Source organism: Echinops telfairi, unplaced genomic scaffold, assembly GCF_000313985.2.
Source record: "Echinops telfairi isolate 266 unplaced genomic scaffold, ASM31398v2 ScPeMD7_32;HRSCAF=126, whole genome shotgun sequence".
NCBI lineage: Eukaryota > Metazoa > Chordata > Mammalia > Afrosoricida > Tenrecidae > Echinops > Echinops telfairi.
In genome coordinates, this window is record NW_022103929.1 from 513,509 (window position 1) to 528,651 (window position 15,143).

The following is a 15,143-nucleotide window of genomic DNA, read 5'->3' on the forward strand; positions in this document are numbered from 1 at the left end:
TGCGATAACAGTTGTATGAGCCCCTAATAAAATGTTTTTTAAAAAAGGGGGAGGGAGAAAAATGGGAGGTGGTAATAGCTTATCAAGCTTCCTTTTAAAATAAAATTATTTAAAAAATAAATAAATAAAAATAAAATTAAATAAAATAATTGTAGTAGGAAGAGTAGAATCAACTAAAAGAGGTGATTACTGCAGTAATGGGAATTGGCAGAACTCACGAAGCGGGTGCGTGAATGACTCAAGACTGGGAACCATGGGACCAAATGGGACCAAGGCTTCCTCCCCAACTCCACGATGCTCTCTTCTTTTGTTTTGCCTTCTCCCACAGCCTCCCTTTCTCTGGACCAGGAACGGTGCCCATGTGCACAGGGCAATTCTCTGGGGACAGCATCCTTGGGTCGTGCCTGAACATCTTTCTGGAGAGTGGCTCACTGTCCCCATCCACCCCAAGGGTCTGGTTTTTAGCCTCAATCCCTCACCATTCAGATCAGCTTCCAGGAACAGTATAGAGTTCAGGCCAATTCTTTACTCATCACAAATTCTAAAAAAATGTATTAAGTGTATGTGCTGTGATAAGGATGCAGAACTCTACATTCAATGAAGAAACTGAAACCAAGCTTTGGACTATGTTTTATTTAGGTAAATGCCACCTTGTTGCAAAAAGGTATCGTGGCAACTTATAAAAATACATAAAATACAATAGAATGAGCATACAAAGACCAGAGTCAGGTAAACACAGGATGCCAAAACGAAGCAAAGCCCAGCAGGAGACTCAATACAGTTGTTAAAAAGGATCTCAAATTTGACTTTGAGCTTCCCAGTGGTCAGAGCAAAGAAAACACTGGTTACAAATTCTTAACAACAGGTAGTTTAGGGTTTGGGTGAGGACAAACCTGGTTTAAATCTGGGCCCCACTGCTTGTTCAGTACATGACCCTGAGCAGCTTGCTTGACTTCATTCGAAATGGAGAAAATATTGCTGGCTTTGGGGGTTCCTGTACACAATGGGCTCTTCAGCCCCAGGAGAGTGTTGCTCAGGCCCTCTGCTGCCCCTTGACCTCACTAAGGTACATGTCCTTCATTATAAGAGTTAGCATCTCTACCCTGAGCTGCTGGACCTCACCCATATGGGTAGCATGTTAAACACATTCAAACTCAGGGCTGTGTGAATCCTACCCAGAGCTGTGTCCTTCTGTTGCCAGAGTGATTCCCAATGCTGCAGACAATCAGGGATGGGGGATGGGGCTGAGCTTCTTGGGGCAATTTGAGAGCCATAAAATTACTCCCCGGGAAAACCACTGGCCTCACCTCTCATGCCACCTTCCAAGGCAGGGAGGGAGTTCCTGCTGTCCTCCCTAGTCTTTGCATTCCAGGCCTGGAGCTCTCCAGAGAGGAGTCAGAGGCAGTGGGCAGAGCCCCTTTGTGTATTCCGTGGTTCAGAAACACCCGAGCCCCATTTCCTTCGCCCTGACAATCGAGGTCAGTAGAGAGACGCTGGCCCTTGCCACTCCAGGCCCTTCGTTGTTTGAAGGAGCTGTTGACACAGGCAATCAAAACCCAGGGGCTGTGAGATAAAGCTGATGCGGATCAGCTTTCCTTGGACGACCACCCTGCCTCCCGTCAGTCAGGATAAGATCAATTATCAGAGCATTTGCTGCTCTCTCTGCATTTATACTTCACTCTGTTCTGAACATGCTTAGAGGCAGTCACTCCTTGGCTAGGCATTTAAGGCTCTTTCCAAGCTGACCCCTCCTCCCTCCGTGGGCCTCTTCTTTGCAGTTGATGTCTGGATTAAGACAAAGGCCACTTCCAGGGTTGCCATCAGAGGGGTATCACAGAGTGGCTAAAGAACCAACCAGCCCTGAAATCCCACCTGCTGTGAACTCAACGGCTGTGGGATCTTTGGTAAGGCTCTTCACCTGTTTTCTCACCTGTCCACTGGGCACACTCAGGATACACCTTCCACTGCTGTTCTAATAGATGTTGCAGGTGCTCAGTTGGCAATGACAGTTAAGATACCTGCCTTTAGGACCTGCCTCTCCATTTCCTGCATCACGTGACAGGCGACTCAACCTCTCCTAGATCCGGTCTGACCTGTAAGATGAAGACACTGTACCCACCACAGACCACATCCAAGGGCCTGGAAGCCGAGGGAGTTATGGGAATGTTTGGGGGCTGTAGGCACATCGTTTCTGATGGCGCTCCTTGTCCTGCCTGCTCAGCCCGTGCTAACTAACGTTCCCTTTTTCAGATGAATGAAGATGCGCCTGAACACTCCTCCCATGGATGGGCTGTGATATCGCGGAGACAGTCTTGTCAAACCCACACCCAGAGCCCAGGGACCGGCGGAGAGCACTCGGCTCCCTGAAGTGGATCAGCAGTGGCCGACTGGGTGAGGGAGCTGGAGGTGTCTACCACTATGAGTCAGGCCTCACTTGGCGTCATCATTCCCTTCGTTTTAGGGGTGGGTTACAGCTTCAACAAAACAAGGGCACCTGACGATGCCCGAGAGAAATGTATTCTACACAAAACACACTGCGTCACGTGGAGGCCTTCTGCTCTTCTTTGGCCTGGAGCGGTGTGCCGCTGACATCAGTAACACGGTAGCTGGTATAGAGATAGTGAGCATGGTGGCAAGGGAGGGTCCAGGGGATGTGTAAAGTCCAGCAGTAAACACCCTTCTCAGGTGCTGGGGCGCCTTGGGTGCTAGATGGTCTACTGGTTCCCTAGGCTGAGCTGCCCCAAAGTCAGGAGGATAAAGGATCTAGACCAAACCCCAAACCAAACCCACTGCCAGCATGCTGCTTCTGACTCATAGGGACCCTCTAGGGAGGATAAGAACTGGCCCCGTGGATTTCTGAGACGAAAGCTCTCCTGAAGCAAGAGTGCATGTGACCTGTTCCCAGCATGACATTTATGCGCCTATCCCCATATTGGTAAAACAGGCAATGGGATTAGATAGCTGCTTCCCAGCGATAAAAATACTGCCCAACATGGGTGAGGGGCTGTCTTGAGGGTCTTGTCATTGTGGGCTGCCGGGTCTGTGGCTTCCGAGGCCCATCAGCAGCACCTGGTGAAGTGGTCCCCGCTTGCCTCCTCAGTCAGCCCCTCTGAAGCCAGGACATGCCCTATCCGTGGGCCTCTAGCCCTTCCTTTCCTTTTTGCCCCTGCCGTCAGGCCTGTAACCAGAAGGATCAACGCCTCTCCCAAACCTTCTTACTTTCCCAACCCCCACTGCCTGCTGGGCCAGCCCACCAAATGACAAGAGGGGACCTGCCCCATTCTGGTACCACCCTAGCCTCAGGCCTAGCTCACGGCAGACCTAGAATGATCCCTGAGTGTGTAGAGGTTGTGGGTTCAAAGGCCCAGAGAGGAGAGTCAAGGCCCACAGGTTCCGAGAGGGACCAGGAAGGAGGCTAAAGCAGTAAGTGACCAAAGGCAAGGGCTCTGGGTGGAGAGGGAGCCTTGGGATCCGGCCCATCTCCCCACCCTGGTGGAGTAGCTGCTGGGCAGGCAGCTGCCTGAAGCCATCTCAGCTGCTGCAGCAGAAACAAATGACGGCACTGGTGAAGAACGGCAGAAAACACGACGGAGAACTGAAGGGAGGGGGCCCTGGCAAAGGAACCAGAAATTTCTCTCAGGGTGTGTTTCCTACTCACTGGTTGAGTGATGGCGAGTTTGGAATGTGGCTGGGCAGCTGATGGGGTGGGGTAGGCCAGAGGAGGAGTGGGGGCTGGGGGCTGGTATGGATATGGGTCCAGGGCCACCAGCAGGCCCAGGCCTCGGGCTTTGCCCCCTTCCCTCGCCCCACACAGACACTTTCCCCAAAGGCCTCGGGTCTTGCATGGTCCTGAGAAATGAGAGAAAAGCGTGAAAACAAGGCAGGCTCCGTGCTAGAGGGTGGGAGAGCCAGGGGATCCAGTCTCCTCCTCTGCGAACCTGTGGACAAACTCACGTGCAGGACCCAACGAAGACTTTCTGCAAAGGGGGCGGGGCCTCCGACTCGCTGGCGCCTCAACCTCCTGTCTGTGAACTAGGGAGAGGCCCGGTACCTCTAAGGGGTCAGCAGGTAAACACTTGGCGCTCTGGCGCAGCGTTAGAGTGGAAGCCATTAGCCACGGGCTACTAAAGAAACTCTATCTCGGCTGCAATGGCCCGTGCCTAGCACTTAGCCCGGGGCTTGGCACCCAATAAATATTTGTGGACAGGGTCCTTAGAAGGAATCACTGTGGGAAACCCCCAGACCTCATTGCTACCCCTTCTCCTGAGAGGGCAGAGGTCCCTGCTCAGACTACGAAGTGGAGGGTGTAGGTGAGCTGGTGGCCATTGTCCCAGGCGTACAACACCCGCTCTTTGGGGTTGTAGTCGACCTGGGTGGTATAGGCATACTCGTTGAGGAAGGGCAGCTGGGGCCGCGCGTCGGTCCCCGTGTGCGTGTCAAAGGCGTAGGCCACCTGGCCCTCGGGCTGGTTGTAAGTGTCCACCGCGTACAGGATGCCGCACACCAGGAAGCAGTTCCCGTAGGAGTTGCGCCGCAGCCGCGTCTTCCACGTGGTCTCCCGGTGCACCGAGAGGTCCTCGGGATCCAGGCGGCTCAGCACGATCACCTCGGGCTGGGCCTGGTCGCGATCGTCCACGGTGGGGTAGATGACCCACAGGCCGCTCTCGTCCACAGCGAAGTCGATGTCCGAGTGGCCGCGCCACTTCCAGGGCGTGGTGTCCTCATACACCACGTCGGGCAGCAGCGCCCAGGAGGCCACGAAGCGCTGCCGCAGGTCGTACTTGATAATGTTCTTGGTGAACGCGCGGTTGTAGTAGAAGGCGCCCCGGTACACCACGTGACCCGTGCCGATCCAGTTGTAGGGCAGTTTGTACATATTGCTCCACCGGCCTGGGGGGTAGGGCAGAGGGTTACACCAGGGTTCCCAGCAAACCCCAGACGACCCCACAGACCTGTGAGGCCCAGGAGAGTTCCGAAGAGCCCTGTAAGTAATTGATTCTAAACTGTACAATGCGCCTGGGGGTACGTGCAAACCGTACCACTAGTGAAATGCTGACCATTTCACTACATCAGAACAGCCTCAGGAGGGAGGCAATATTACCATCCGGTTTGCGAATTGGGGCACTGCCGGCTGATGTGGACACACGGACTTGGTGGTACCCCTTGTGCTCACCGTTCCATCTGTCTGACTGACATTCCCGTTTAACTGCCTGGGGAGTGCCTGCTTATCTTTTGGGGTCTCTAGCCAGGCTGCTACACTCTGGAGAAGGAGTCTTGTAAGGTTACCATAAGTTGGCACCGACCTGATGGCAGTGAGACTACCACCAAGAAGCCTTCCCTGACCTCCCCAGGCCGAGGCAAGGGCTCCCCAGGAGAGCGGCTTGAGGGAGAGGCCAGGTCAAGGCTGAGCTGCTGGAGGAAGAACAGTTAGCAGTTTTAGCCCAGGCCTTGTGATTCCAGGGCTCTCAGGAAATGCCAACTCCTCTGTGCAGCTTAGGAGGGCTGTCCCAGCCTTTTCTTTCTCCAGCCCCGACTCCCTGCCTTCTCCCTTCTGCAGGGCTGACTCCTGCTCCCCTCTGGGGCTCCTTTCTGTCTCACCTCCTCTGGGAAGCCTTCCCTGATCTCCAGGCTGGGTTTCCACAGCCCCCAGAGCCTACCCTCGACAGCTATGCTGAAATGATCTCTTTACGCCTTTGCCTACTCCCTCTCAGACTGTTTCTGGAGGGTGGGGCTGGATCTCCATGTGGACCCTCCTACATGCTGTGGCTCAGGGGAGGGGATCATAATCCCAGCCTTTGGTGTGTGCTAATCATCCTCACTCAGACCTGCAGCTGCTCTAAGGCCTGGGGCCCTGCTGTAAAATGGGGTGATGATCCCTTGCTCATGGAATTTTGAAGACGCCAGGAGTAGTGCCCACAAGGCTGCCAGCACACGCAAGGCCTCAGCAAGTGGTAACTAGGATTCTTGTTCTCCTCAAGGGTAAGTTATATCTGTGAGGCAGGGCCCTGTCTGTCTGTCATGTTTGGGGCTGCCTTTTGGCTCCTGACACTGCACACAGGGTTCTCACACACCCTCCTCGGTGGGCTGACCATCTGGAGTGAAGCTAGCCCAGGGTGTCAGGACCACATGAAACCCCAAGACAAAGGGGGCCCAGCTCCCCAGAGGAACCCTCCCCGGGCCACCCACTTCTTCCACCACCACCCACTCCCATCTCTGGGACCCCGACCTTGCTTGAAGTTTTCCAGGTTTCGGAACTCCACCAGACTGTTTCCATAGTAGTAGTTAGTGACGTAGATCTTGTCATCCTTCGCTTTGGGGTCCTTCATCCAGGCACCCTCATGGCGACCGTAGCTATGATGCCTCACGGGCGCATCCACGGCCCCAAGGGTGCCCTCACAGCTTGCTTCTCTGCCTATGGGGAGTGAGGGGGCACAGAGGTTGGTACACAGAATGCAGAGGCCCCACCCCAAGCAAGAGCAATGATGCCAGGAACATCATCTGGGTCTAACTCCAATCCGTCCTGATATTTTGTTTGGGACCTTTTTGTTGGTTGGTTGGTTGGCTGCCTTCTTCCTGTGATTAAAACAATCCCTGATCCCAGAAGGAAATGTGGACAACTCAGAAAGGGTAACTAGAAAAAGGAAAGCACATCCCCAATCCCCTTATCTGAAGACATTTCAAACCCTATCAGTCTCTTCTCTCTCTCTGTGCATGCATAGTCATGCAGGCATACTTTTAAAAACTGGGATTGGTCTGAAAAATACACTTTTATGTTTCCTGGTTTTTTCCCCCTCCACTGAGCAATTTCTCACATCATGAAGTAGCCCTTGAATGATGTGATTTCAAGGTTCCATCAGGGCCACCAGACAGCTGTCCTTTAACATACTTAACCAGTCCCCTGCCTTTAGTAATTTCCACTTTTCTGACATTAGAAAGCGCACTCACTGGTTAAACCAGTTAGAGCTGCAGCTGTTGTCCATGCCACTGATGGATCCTTCGGGAAAGATTGCTGGCAGCGGAATGCTCTCAGCCCCACAGCAGGAAATGGGTTGAAAGGCTTGTTCGCACAGGTAGCCAGATGCCTTCCTTCCGGAAAGGCAGCCTCGATGGCTTCACAGCGAGGAAGGTTTTGATTGTCTCCACAAGCCACCCCTACAAACGTGGGCATACAGGGAGCCACCGACTGGACAGTGGTTGGTAATGGGAATTCACTTTAAGAAGAATTTGCGTAAGACATAGTTACCTTACTGTCATTTAAATATAGGCACCTTTTTTTCTAAGAAGTCAGTTGGTACATGTTTTAGGCTTCCAGATCGAAACAGTATTCTCTTTCCTATTAATTTTACCACCCTTTCAGAACATATAAAAACTTGTCTTAGTTTGAGGGCTGTACAAAACCAGGCTGCTGGCTGGAGCTGGCTCACTCACCTTGGCTGGGGACTTCTGGGCGTGAAGGTGACACTGTGGGCAGGGGACTGGTGGTGGGAGCCGGAGTAGAGGTGGTGGTGGGAGCCGGAGTAGAGGTGGTGGTGGGATCCAAGGTGGTGGTGCCAGGGGTCACGTCTGCTCCCTCTGAAGACTTAGGTGCAGCCTCATTCTGTTCTGTTGAGTTGGGCTCAGGTGGCCTGCCCTCCACCTTGGGTGGCAGCTGCTCCAGCCAGGAAGTTCCCCTGAGGGCATTTTCTAAGGAGAGAAGACTAGAGCTAATACCCAAGCGCCTGCTGTCACCTTGGGCCTTCCTAGTACCGCCAGGCTCCCAGCAGCTCTGGGAGATGAGGGGGAGGACCCCAAGGGAGTAAGAGGTGAAGGATTTCACATACAAATAGTGGGCTCCAAGCTGGGTGACCTCAGGCGGTTCCCCCTCCCCAACTCTGAGCCTCAGCTTTCTCTGTGAAATGAGCGTAACGAGGCTCACCATGTTAGGCTGTGTGCTGATGAGAGGGACCTGTGTGGACAGTGAGCCCTTTCTGAGGGCGCTATCGGAGAAGGGGTGGATTACTAACTACAGATTGGGTGGTTCAAACCCACCAGCTGCTCCTTGAGAGTAAGATGAGGCTGTCTGCTCCTGTAAGGATCTACAGCCTTGGTAACCGTCTGTACTACAGTGGTTCTTAACCTTCCTAACGCCACGACCCTTTAAGACAGTTCCTCATGTTGTGGGGACCCCCCCCAACCATAAAATTATTTTCTTTGCTACTTCATAACTGTAAGTTTGCTACTGTTATGAACTGTAATGTAAATATCTGATAGGCAGGCTGTATTAGGGGACCCCTGTGAAAAGGTCATTTAATCCCCAAAGGGGTCACGACCCACAGGTTGAGAACCGCTGTTTTATAGGGTCAGGATCGACTCAATCGCAGTGAGGTTTTCTCCTTTACTAAGTCTAAGTACTTTGCCAAGTCTCTCATTTCCTGGATTCAGTTCCAGAAGGCAGAAACCCTTGCCCTACTTTTTAGACTTTGTTCTGTTCCTCTCCAGTTCTACTCCGGCTAGTCCTGTCACCTCTGACCTAGGTCTCTCTGCCCCTTGCTCCATTTCCTCACTGGTCTCCCATCTCTCAGGTGTTCCTGGTTCCCTCCTCTCTTCTCCCACCCCAGCTGGTGATGGAGGGCTTTTTCAGTTCTCATGTTTGGTTTGGGGGCATTTCGGGGTCATCCTCCAACCCCCACACAGCTCTGGGCCAGGATGAAGCAGGACATCCTGACTCAACACCACAGATTCCTCAGCTCCAGCAAAAGAGTGGAGGAGGGGGTTCCAGCCCCATTCTGCTACCTCCTCATCGGGAAATCTGGGGTCAGAAACCTCACCTCCTCGAGCTTCTTTCCTCACCTGTAAAATGCGGTCTATCAGGATCTAAGGGGTCAGATATGGAAACTGTGCCAACAGGGACAATGGAGTGGTAGTGGTGGTAAGGGACTGGCTCAAAGGGGACAGCATGGTCAGCTGGAATGGGGGCCACAGAGGCTCCTAGACTTGAGGACAATTATATACCTGGCCTCCTCTTTTTCTCCCGGTGCTGGCTTCCTCTTTTCCCAGGGACTGAGCCAGGCTCTGTGCGGGGGTTAACCCTCTGGGGGCCTGGTCTTGGCTTCGCACTTGTTCAGGTCAGGGTGCTTGTTCCCACTGGCATAGTCAGATACCTACAGCTGCTCTGGGCCCTTGATGCAGCCAGAGGTCACAGCTCTGGCCCAGTTCAGGGCCAGCAGCTGGCATATGAGGAGCTGGGGGAGTGGTGATGGCCCAGGAGGCCCCCTGAGAGGCCATGAAACCAAGAGGCCCTTGAAGGAGCCAATCTCAACTCCCTTCCTCTTTGGACATGGGATTGAGCAGGGAATATCACCAGAGGAAGTGGGGAGCAGAGGTCTTCCCCAGAGACATCAGAAGAGAGCAGGCATCTGAGGAGGAGAGATGGAGCGGAAATATGAGGGGCTCTTGAAACCTTGCTCTTTTGTTCTTCGTGAATGACTTTGTTGCCCTTCATTGGGATCCTGCAGGGATAATCCAAGGGACAATGGGTTCTTCTTTGGGGTCCTTTGCAAGCTAGTTTGCAAATGAGGCGCCCAAGGTCCCAGTTACTTCTGGATGTCGTGGCTGCCACAGGCAGATTTTCACATTAGAATGAAAGTTCCTTTGGGGCAGGGATTATGCCTGTCTTGTTCCCTGTCCCCTCCATGGTGGTGATGTTACCCCGTCCTCAACAACCCCATAAGGAGCATCATCATCCCCATTTCAGGATGGCCAAAGGGCACCCAACAGGTCGTTGGTGGAGCTGCACTCTGGGACTGTCTAACTGCGAAGCAGATGAGCAGGTCCCTGGAATATCCTGGTCCATCATTCAGTCCCCCACCACCCCTAGATTCCAATCACCCTCCAACTCACCAGCCACAGCCTTGGTTGTCTCCTGCCCGCCCGCCTTGTAGTAGGTGACGCCTCGGATCACTGCCTGCTGCTGGGCCAGGGCCCGGGACTTGGCTGTGGGCTGGGGGAATCGGCCCTTACTGCCCTCCTTCCTGAGATTCTCTGTCTTCAGCCGCTTCTCCTTAGGGGCTTTGGGGAGGCCCCTGTCGACAAAGGTCTTCTGTGCGCCACCGTATTTGTTGGTGTCCTTGCCTTTCTCCCCAGCTGTGTCCTGGGAGAGAAAGCAAATTTGAGACTTGGGGTGTGTGGGAGGAACTGGAGAAATGTAGGAGTCCTGGTGGCATTAAATGTTAACCAAAAGGTCAGTGGTTCAAACCTACCAGGGATCCTGCGGGAGAAAGATGAGGCAGTCTGCTTCTGTAAGGATCGCAGCTTTAGAAAACCACAGAGGCAGTACTATAGGTTCCCTGTAATTCTGAACCAGCCTGACAGCAACAGCCTTGGTTTTTGGTTTTCTTTTAGGAGGAATATTGATGGTGGTCAGCGTGGACCCCTCTCAGGAGGTCATGGAGGCTCAGAGTATGGGGGCTGGAATGGGTCTGTTGCTTTAGGGGTTGATGAAGCATCTTTTAGTCCATGTGGAATGGCTCCATCCATGACTGGGGAGGCCTCAGTTTCCCCATTCAGCTCTCTAGTTCCCCATTTGGGCTTGAAGCCCAACCTGATAAGGTAACTCCTTGCCCCATTCCTCAGGTCCTGTTTTCTCCTCCTCCCCAAGAGGTAGCTGCGATGATAACTCGCTGGGAAGCTTCCCAGCTCTGGCCCTCTTTCTCACTGGCCTTAGTGTATAGGCAGGGGAGAGGCTCTCAGGCCCTTGGTTACAGCAATCAACTCAACTCAGTGTGGCTGGAAATTTCCCAGTTTTAGCACAGAAAGTTCCACTTCCTGGAAAATCCTTTAGTCCTGGGCAAACCAGGATGGTTGGTCACCCTACCCCCGACACATGCAGTTTCTAACGCTTTATGAATTTTGTTCTTTTTCCACTTTCTTTTACAGGCTTCTGATGCTTGGCACAAGAACACAGGGCCTGTGACATCATCCATTGTTAGGCAGAATCTCCGGGAGATACAGCAAGTACAGTATCTAGACTTGCTTCTGTGCCCTTGCCAATACAGGACTCATTCTCGCCTGCCCAATTGGCACTGGAATGAACAGGAAACCAGTTCTGGGCCCAAACACCAGGCTTCCTCCAGCCTTTATCTGCTTCTAGGTGGTTCCAGCTGCAGATACAAATGGCCCCGTTATCCCACATCAGCACAGAAGCCCCAGAGGTGGTGAGGAAGAACACAGGCTTAGCGGTTATGCAGATCTGGGTGCCAGGCCCAGCCCAGCCACTCTCTCAGCATGACCTCTCTCCACGATTCCTCGTCTGACAACTGGCCAGTGGTCACCGCTCCTCACAGGTGGCTATGGGATTAGCTGAGATAATGTCAGTCATATTTTGAGTACGGATGCCACAGGTGTCAGCTGCCTTTTACCCAGGCTAACCTAAAAACAAGGACACTGTGGATGTGTCCTGCTGGCCAAAGGGACAGGATAAAACTCAAACTCAATGCCATCGAGTCAGTACCGACTCATAGCGACCTTGTAGGACAGGGTACAATTGCCCCTGTGGGTTTTCAAGATGGTAACTGCTTACGGAAGTAGAAAGCCTCTTCTTTCTCCTGAGGAGTGGCTGGTGATTTCGAACGGCAAACCTTGCCAATAGCAGCCCAACGTGTAACCACTCTGCCCCCAGGGCTCGTGAAGGGACAGGAGTGGGGTTGAAGTCTAGTCTGCACTCATTTGGTGAGTGCCTGCTGCAGGGAGATGCCTTTTTTATCATTCATCCACCCAGAGAGGGCTCCTCTTCCTAACTTCCTGCTCAGTGGGAGAGTCTGGGTGGTTGTAGTTGTTGTTGTTGTTGTTGTTGTGTGTGTGTGTACTTTGTCTGCCTAAAGAAAGTGCCATTTCCAAATGTGTATAAAGGTGTTTTATCTGGCTAGTGATGAAACCAGCATCCCAGCCCCCTTTCTGCTTGGAACTTGAGTTGTCCTTGTGGATGCTTGCAGCAGGAGCATCCTCACCTCTGGAGGGGTTGGATGAGGAGGTGTCAGTCTGCGGGGATCCCTGCAGCATTGTTCACCTACACCGACCCAGCTAGCCTGACCTAGACAGGGGTCCAGCGAGAACAGGGAGGCCAGAAGTGATGTTGCTGCAGCAGACCTGGTCTGCTAGGGCCAGGTGGGTGCCCCATCCCTATACCCTCGTTCCCACCAGCTTTGAAACCTGGAAATGAGAATCTTGGCCTGGTTTTGAGACCAGGCCCCTTTGATGAATCCCTCTCTTTGCTCCCAGATCACCTGTTTTACTACATGACAGGTAATTCCACCACCACCACCACCATCCTGAGCCACCTACCCCTCAGCCCTGCGCCAAACCTCAGCCAAGCTGGCTCTCTGGTGGAAGTCCCAGCAGATTGTACTCTCTAGCCCACCCACTTTCTGGGCCTGATCTTGGAAGCATGGCCTCACCTGAGACTTGCTGTCAAGGTCGGTAGCCGGGGCAGCAGCAGGGCCAGTGGCTTGGTCCTTGTGCAGCAGCTGGAGGCCCAGGCTGGAAAGCTCCTTCTTGATGCCCAGCATGATGGCCGAGTGGTTCTCATAGTGTTGCAGCTGCTCCGAGAGGTGGCGCATGCTCTCCCGTACCACCTCATTCTCCCGGCTCAGGTTGGTCTTGACGCTCTGTGGAGGTGGCACTCAACAGCTTTCCCCTGCCAGCTTCCTTGGACACCCTGCCCCCCCCCCCGGAGGACCCCCCAGCTTCCATTCAGAGGCCTTGCCACCCCACCTCCTGCCCAGTGTTTGGTGGTGGCGGTGGGTGGTGCCAGCGGGCAAGCACATGTGGAACCAAGCAGGCTGCTAAAAGACCTGTAGCTATTGTTCTTTCCAAGGTAATAAAGGAATGGATTAAAAATTAGAAATTGCCTGATCCTGATACTAAATTTTAAAAATACAAAAGGGTGCAAACCCCTGTGTCCCTTCCACCTGTGTCTCAGTATGAGGTGGGCTTTCTCACTACAGGAATTGTTCTGTGCTCTGTAAGATGGTTGGCAGCATTCCTGGCCTCGACCCCTCCCCCCAAGTTATGACAACCAAAAATATCCCCAGGAATTGTCAAATGCCCCCTAATCATGCTTGGTTGAGAACCGCTGAAATAGGGGAAGACGGAGAAAAACTTGGGGCCTTGGCTGGCTGCTTAATCCACTGCTCCCCCCTCCTCCCCACCCCTCGCCTCCTCCCCACCCCTCGCCCCATCGTCCTCTGGCAGAGAGAGCCAGCCCCTCCCGAGGAGGCTGGTCTCCCCAGCACCATGGAGTATTAGCCAGCAGCTTTTGATTTCCATGGGGTTATCAGTAAACCATGGGTAACAGAAGCAAAGCACGGATAATACAAAACAGAAGATAAGTTTTTAAAAAATCATTTCTCTCTGGCTTTGGAAATAATTTCTGATTTGTTCCAGGCCTAGCAGGCTGACCCTCCAGAGCACCCAGCTCAGAGCTCTGTGAAGTAACTTAGTATTTCTGGAGAATGCAGGCTACAGGTCAGAGAAAGGCAACTCCAGAGCCTGGCATGGACAGGAAGTAGCGGTGACAGCAGAAACACCACAAACACCCCCTTTCTCCCACACGGGCATGGCCTTGGCACAGGGCAGGCCCTCACTAAACTCATTATTGAATAATTGTGTCCTCACCTCTGGGATTAATAAACAGTTAAGCTCCCATCCTGGGGCACAGGATGCCAGGCGCCCCCTCCCTCTGGAAAGGACTTTGGGAAAGGAAGCCCCACGCCTGCTCCCGGCAGCTGCATGTCTCCAGGTTCCAAGCGGCCCGGATGCAGGAAACAGGCGGAGGCCAGGCTGTGCCAGCAGATATGCAAACCTTGAACCTGAAGCCTGGACCCCTATACTCACTCAACACTGTCCCCATCTTCTGGAGATAGTCGCAGCCACCCAGTGTCTCTGCAGGTGGGTGCCGGGAGAGTTGAGCAGCCTGACCTTGGGGGATTGTGCAGTCCTGCCCTGCAGCACCACTCCAGGGGCCCCTGCTGAGTGGCATCCTGTGTGAAGATGGTCCTGAGAGCTATACACTGGATGGGCCCTGGTCTTGGTAAACTGAGAACCCAGCTACCAGCAGGGCCTTTGCTCTCTGCAGCCCTCAAACTTCCTGCAAGGCCCTGAAGGACAGATCTCTTCCCTTAACAGCTGGGCCTGTGACTTACATTCCCTTCCCAGTTCCTTTCCCAGTTCCTTCCATTGACATCCAGCTTCCAATGGCCACCAGGATCAAGCCAGAATGACCTTGGACTCCTCAGACATCTCACTTGGTCACAACACCAGCCTGGCCTGCGGCTTGAGCCCGCTCTTACCTCTTCCAGCATGTTCATCTGGGAGGCCACTTTCTGGACGTAGGCGTGCACCTTCATCAGGTCCATGCTGTAGAGGGTGCCCTCCAGGAGATCCACAATGGACTGCAGCTGCCGGAGACAGGGTTGCAGGTAGGGAAGGGGACAAGAGGAGCCCCACAACTGCTGAGAACTTGCCAGAACCCCATGGCTCAGAATGGCCTGCTCAGACCTAAGTGCTCACTAGAGCCAGCCTGCTAATAAGCATAAGAAAGGCAACTGATTCCATCTTTCAAGCACTTAACTGTGCTAGGCACTGTGGGAGAGCTTTTGTGAGCTTGCTTCTCATAAGCCCACAAGGTGGTCCTTGAAGGAGCTCCATCCACACCCCCTGAGGTCTCTCTTACTGTGTCTGTGTCCATCCCTGGCTAACTGTCTACACCTGGACCTTTCTTTGGAAGACTGCCCTAGGGCTACCGGAGCCTCTGTGTTCCAGAAGTGCCTGGGATTGGAGGCCTGGGCACTTAAGCAATGGCTGACCAGGATAGGCATTGAAATGACTGCCTTGCTCCAGTATGGAGCTGTGATTCACACTCCAGACTCCCCTGGGGACTGGTGGAGCTGAGGCTGAGTCTCTGCCTGATATCACGCCCTTCCGGCTCCTGCCTCATCCCTGTCCTAGTTCTCCCCCTATGCGACCCGCTTCTTCTAGAAGCACGCTCATAATAAATTATTTGCAACGGGAGGACTGGTAGGGAGTGACCACGGTCAAGGCAACCACGAGGAACTACTGAAGCCAGAACGAAGACTGAACATGGTATTGGGACAGGAGGAAAGCGTAAA

The 15,143-nt window shown here is 53.4% G+C and overlaps 1 protein-coding gene across 1 annotated transcript in view; it reads right to left on the reverse strand.

The window, feature by feature from the left end:
- Positions 1-618: 618 nt before the first annotated feature.
- Positions 619-15,143, reverse strand: part of OLFML2A (olfactomedin like 2A) — a 21,281-nt gene continuing 6,756 nt past the window's right edge. The window contains exons 2-7 of the mRNA XM_013008269.2: positions 14,325-14,432; positions 12,432-12,641; positions 9,880-10,129; positions 7,429-7,683; positions 6,227-6,412; positions 619-4,890 (exon numbers count right to left, since the gene is read on the reverse strand). Of these exons, the coding sequence (XP_012863723.2) occupies positions 4,286-4,890; positions 6,227-6,412; positions 7,429-7,683; positions 9,880-10,129; positions 12,432-12,641; positions 14,325-14,432 (1,614 nt within the window). The 3' untranslated portion in view covers positions 619-4,285. The remainder of the gene's footprint in view (positions 4,891-6,226; positions 6,413-7,428; positions 7,684-9,879; positions 10,130-12,431; positions 12,642-14,324; positions 14,433-15,143) is intronic.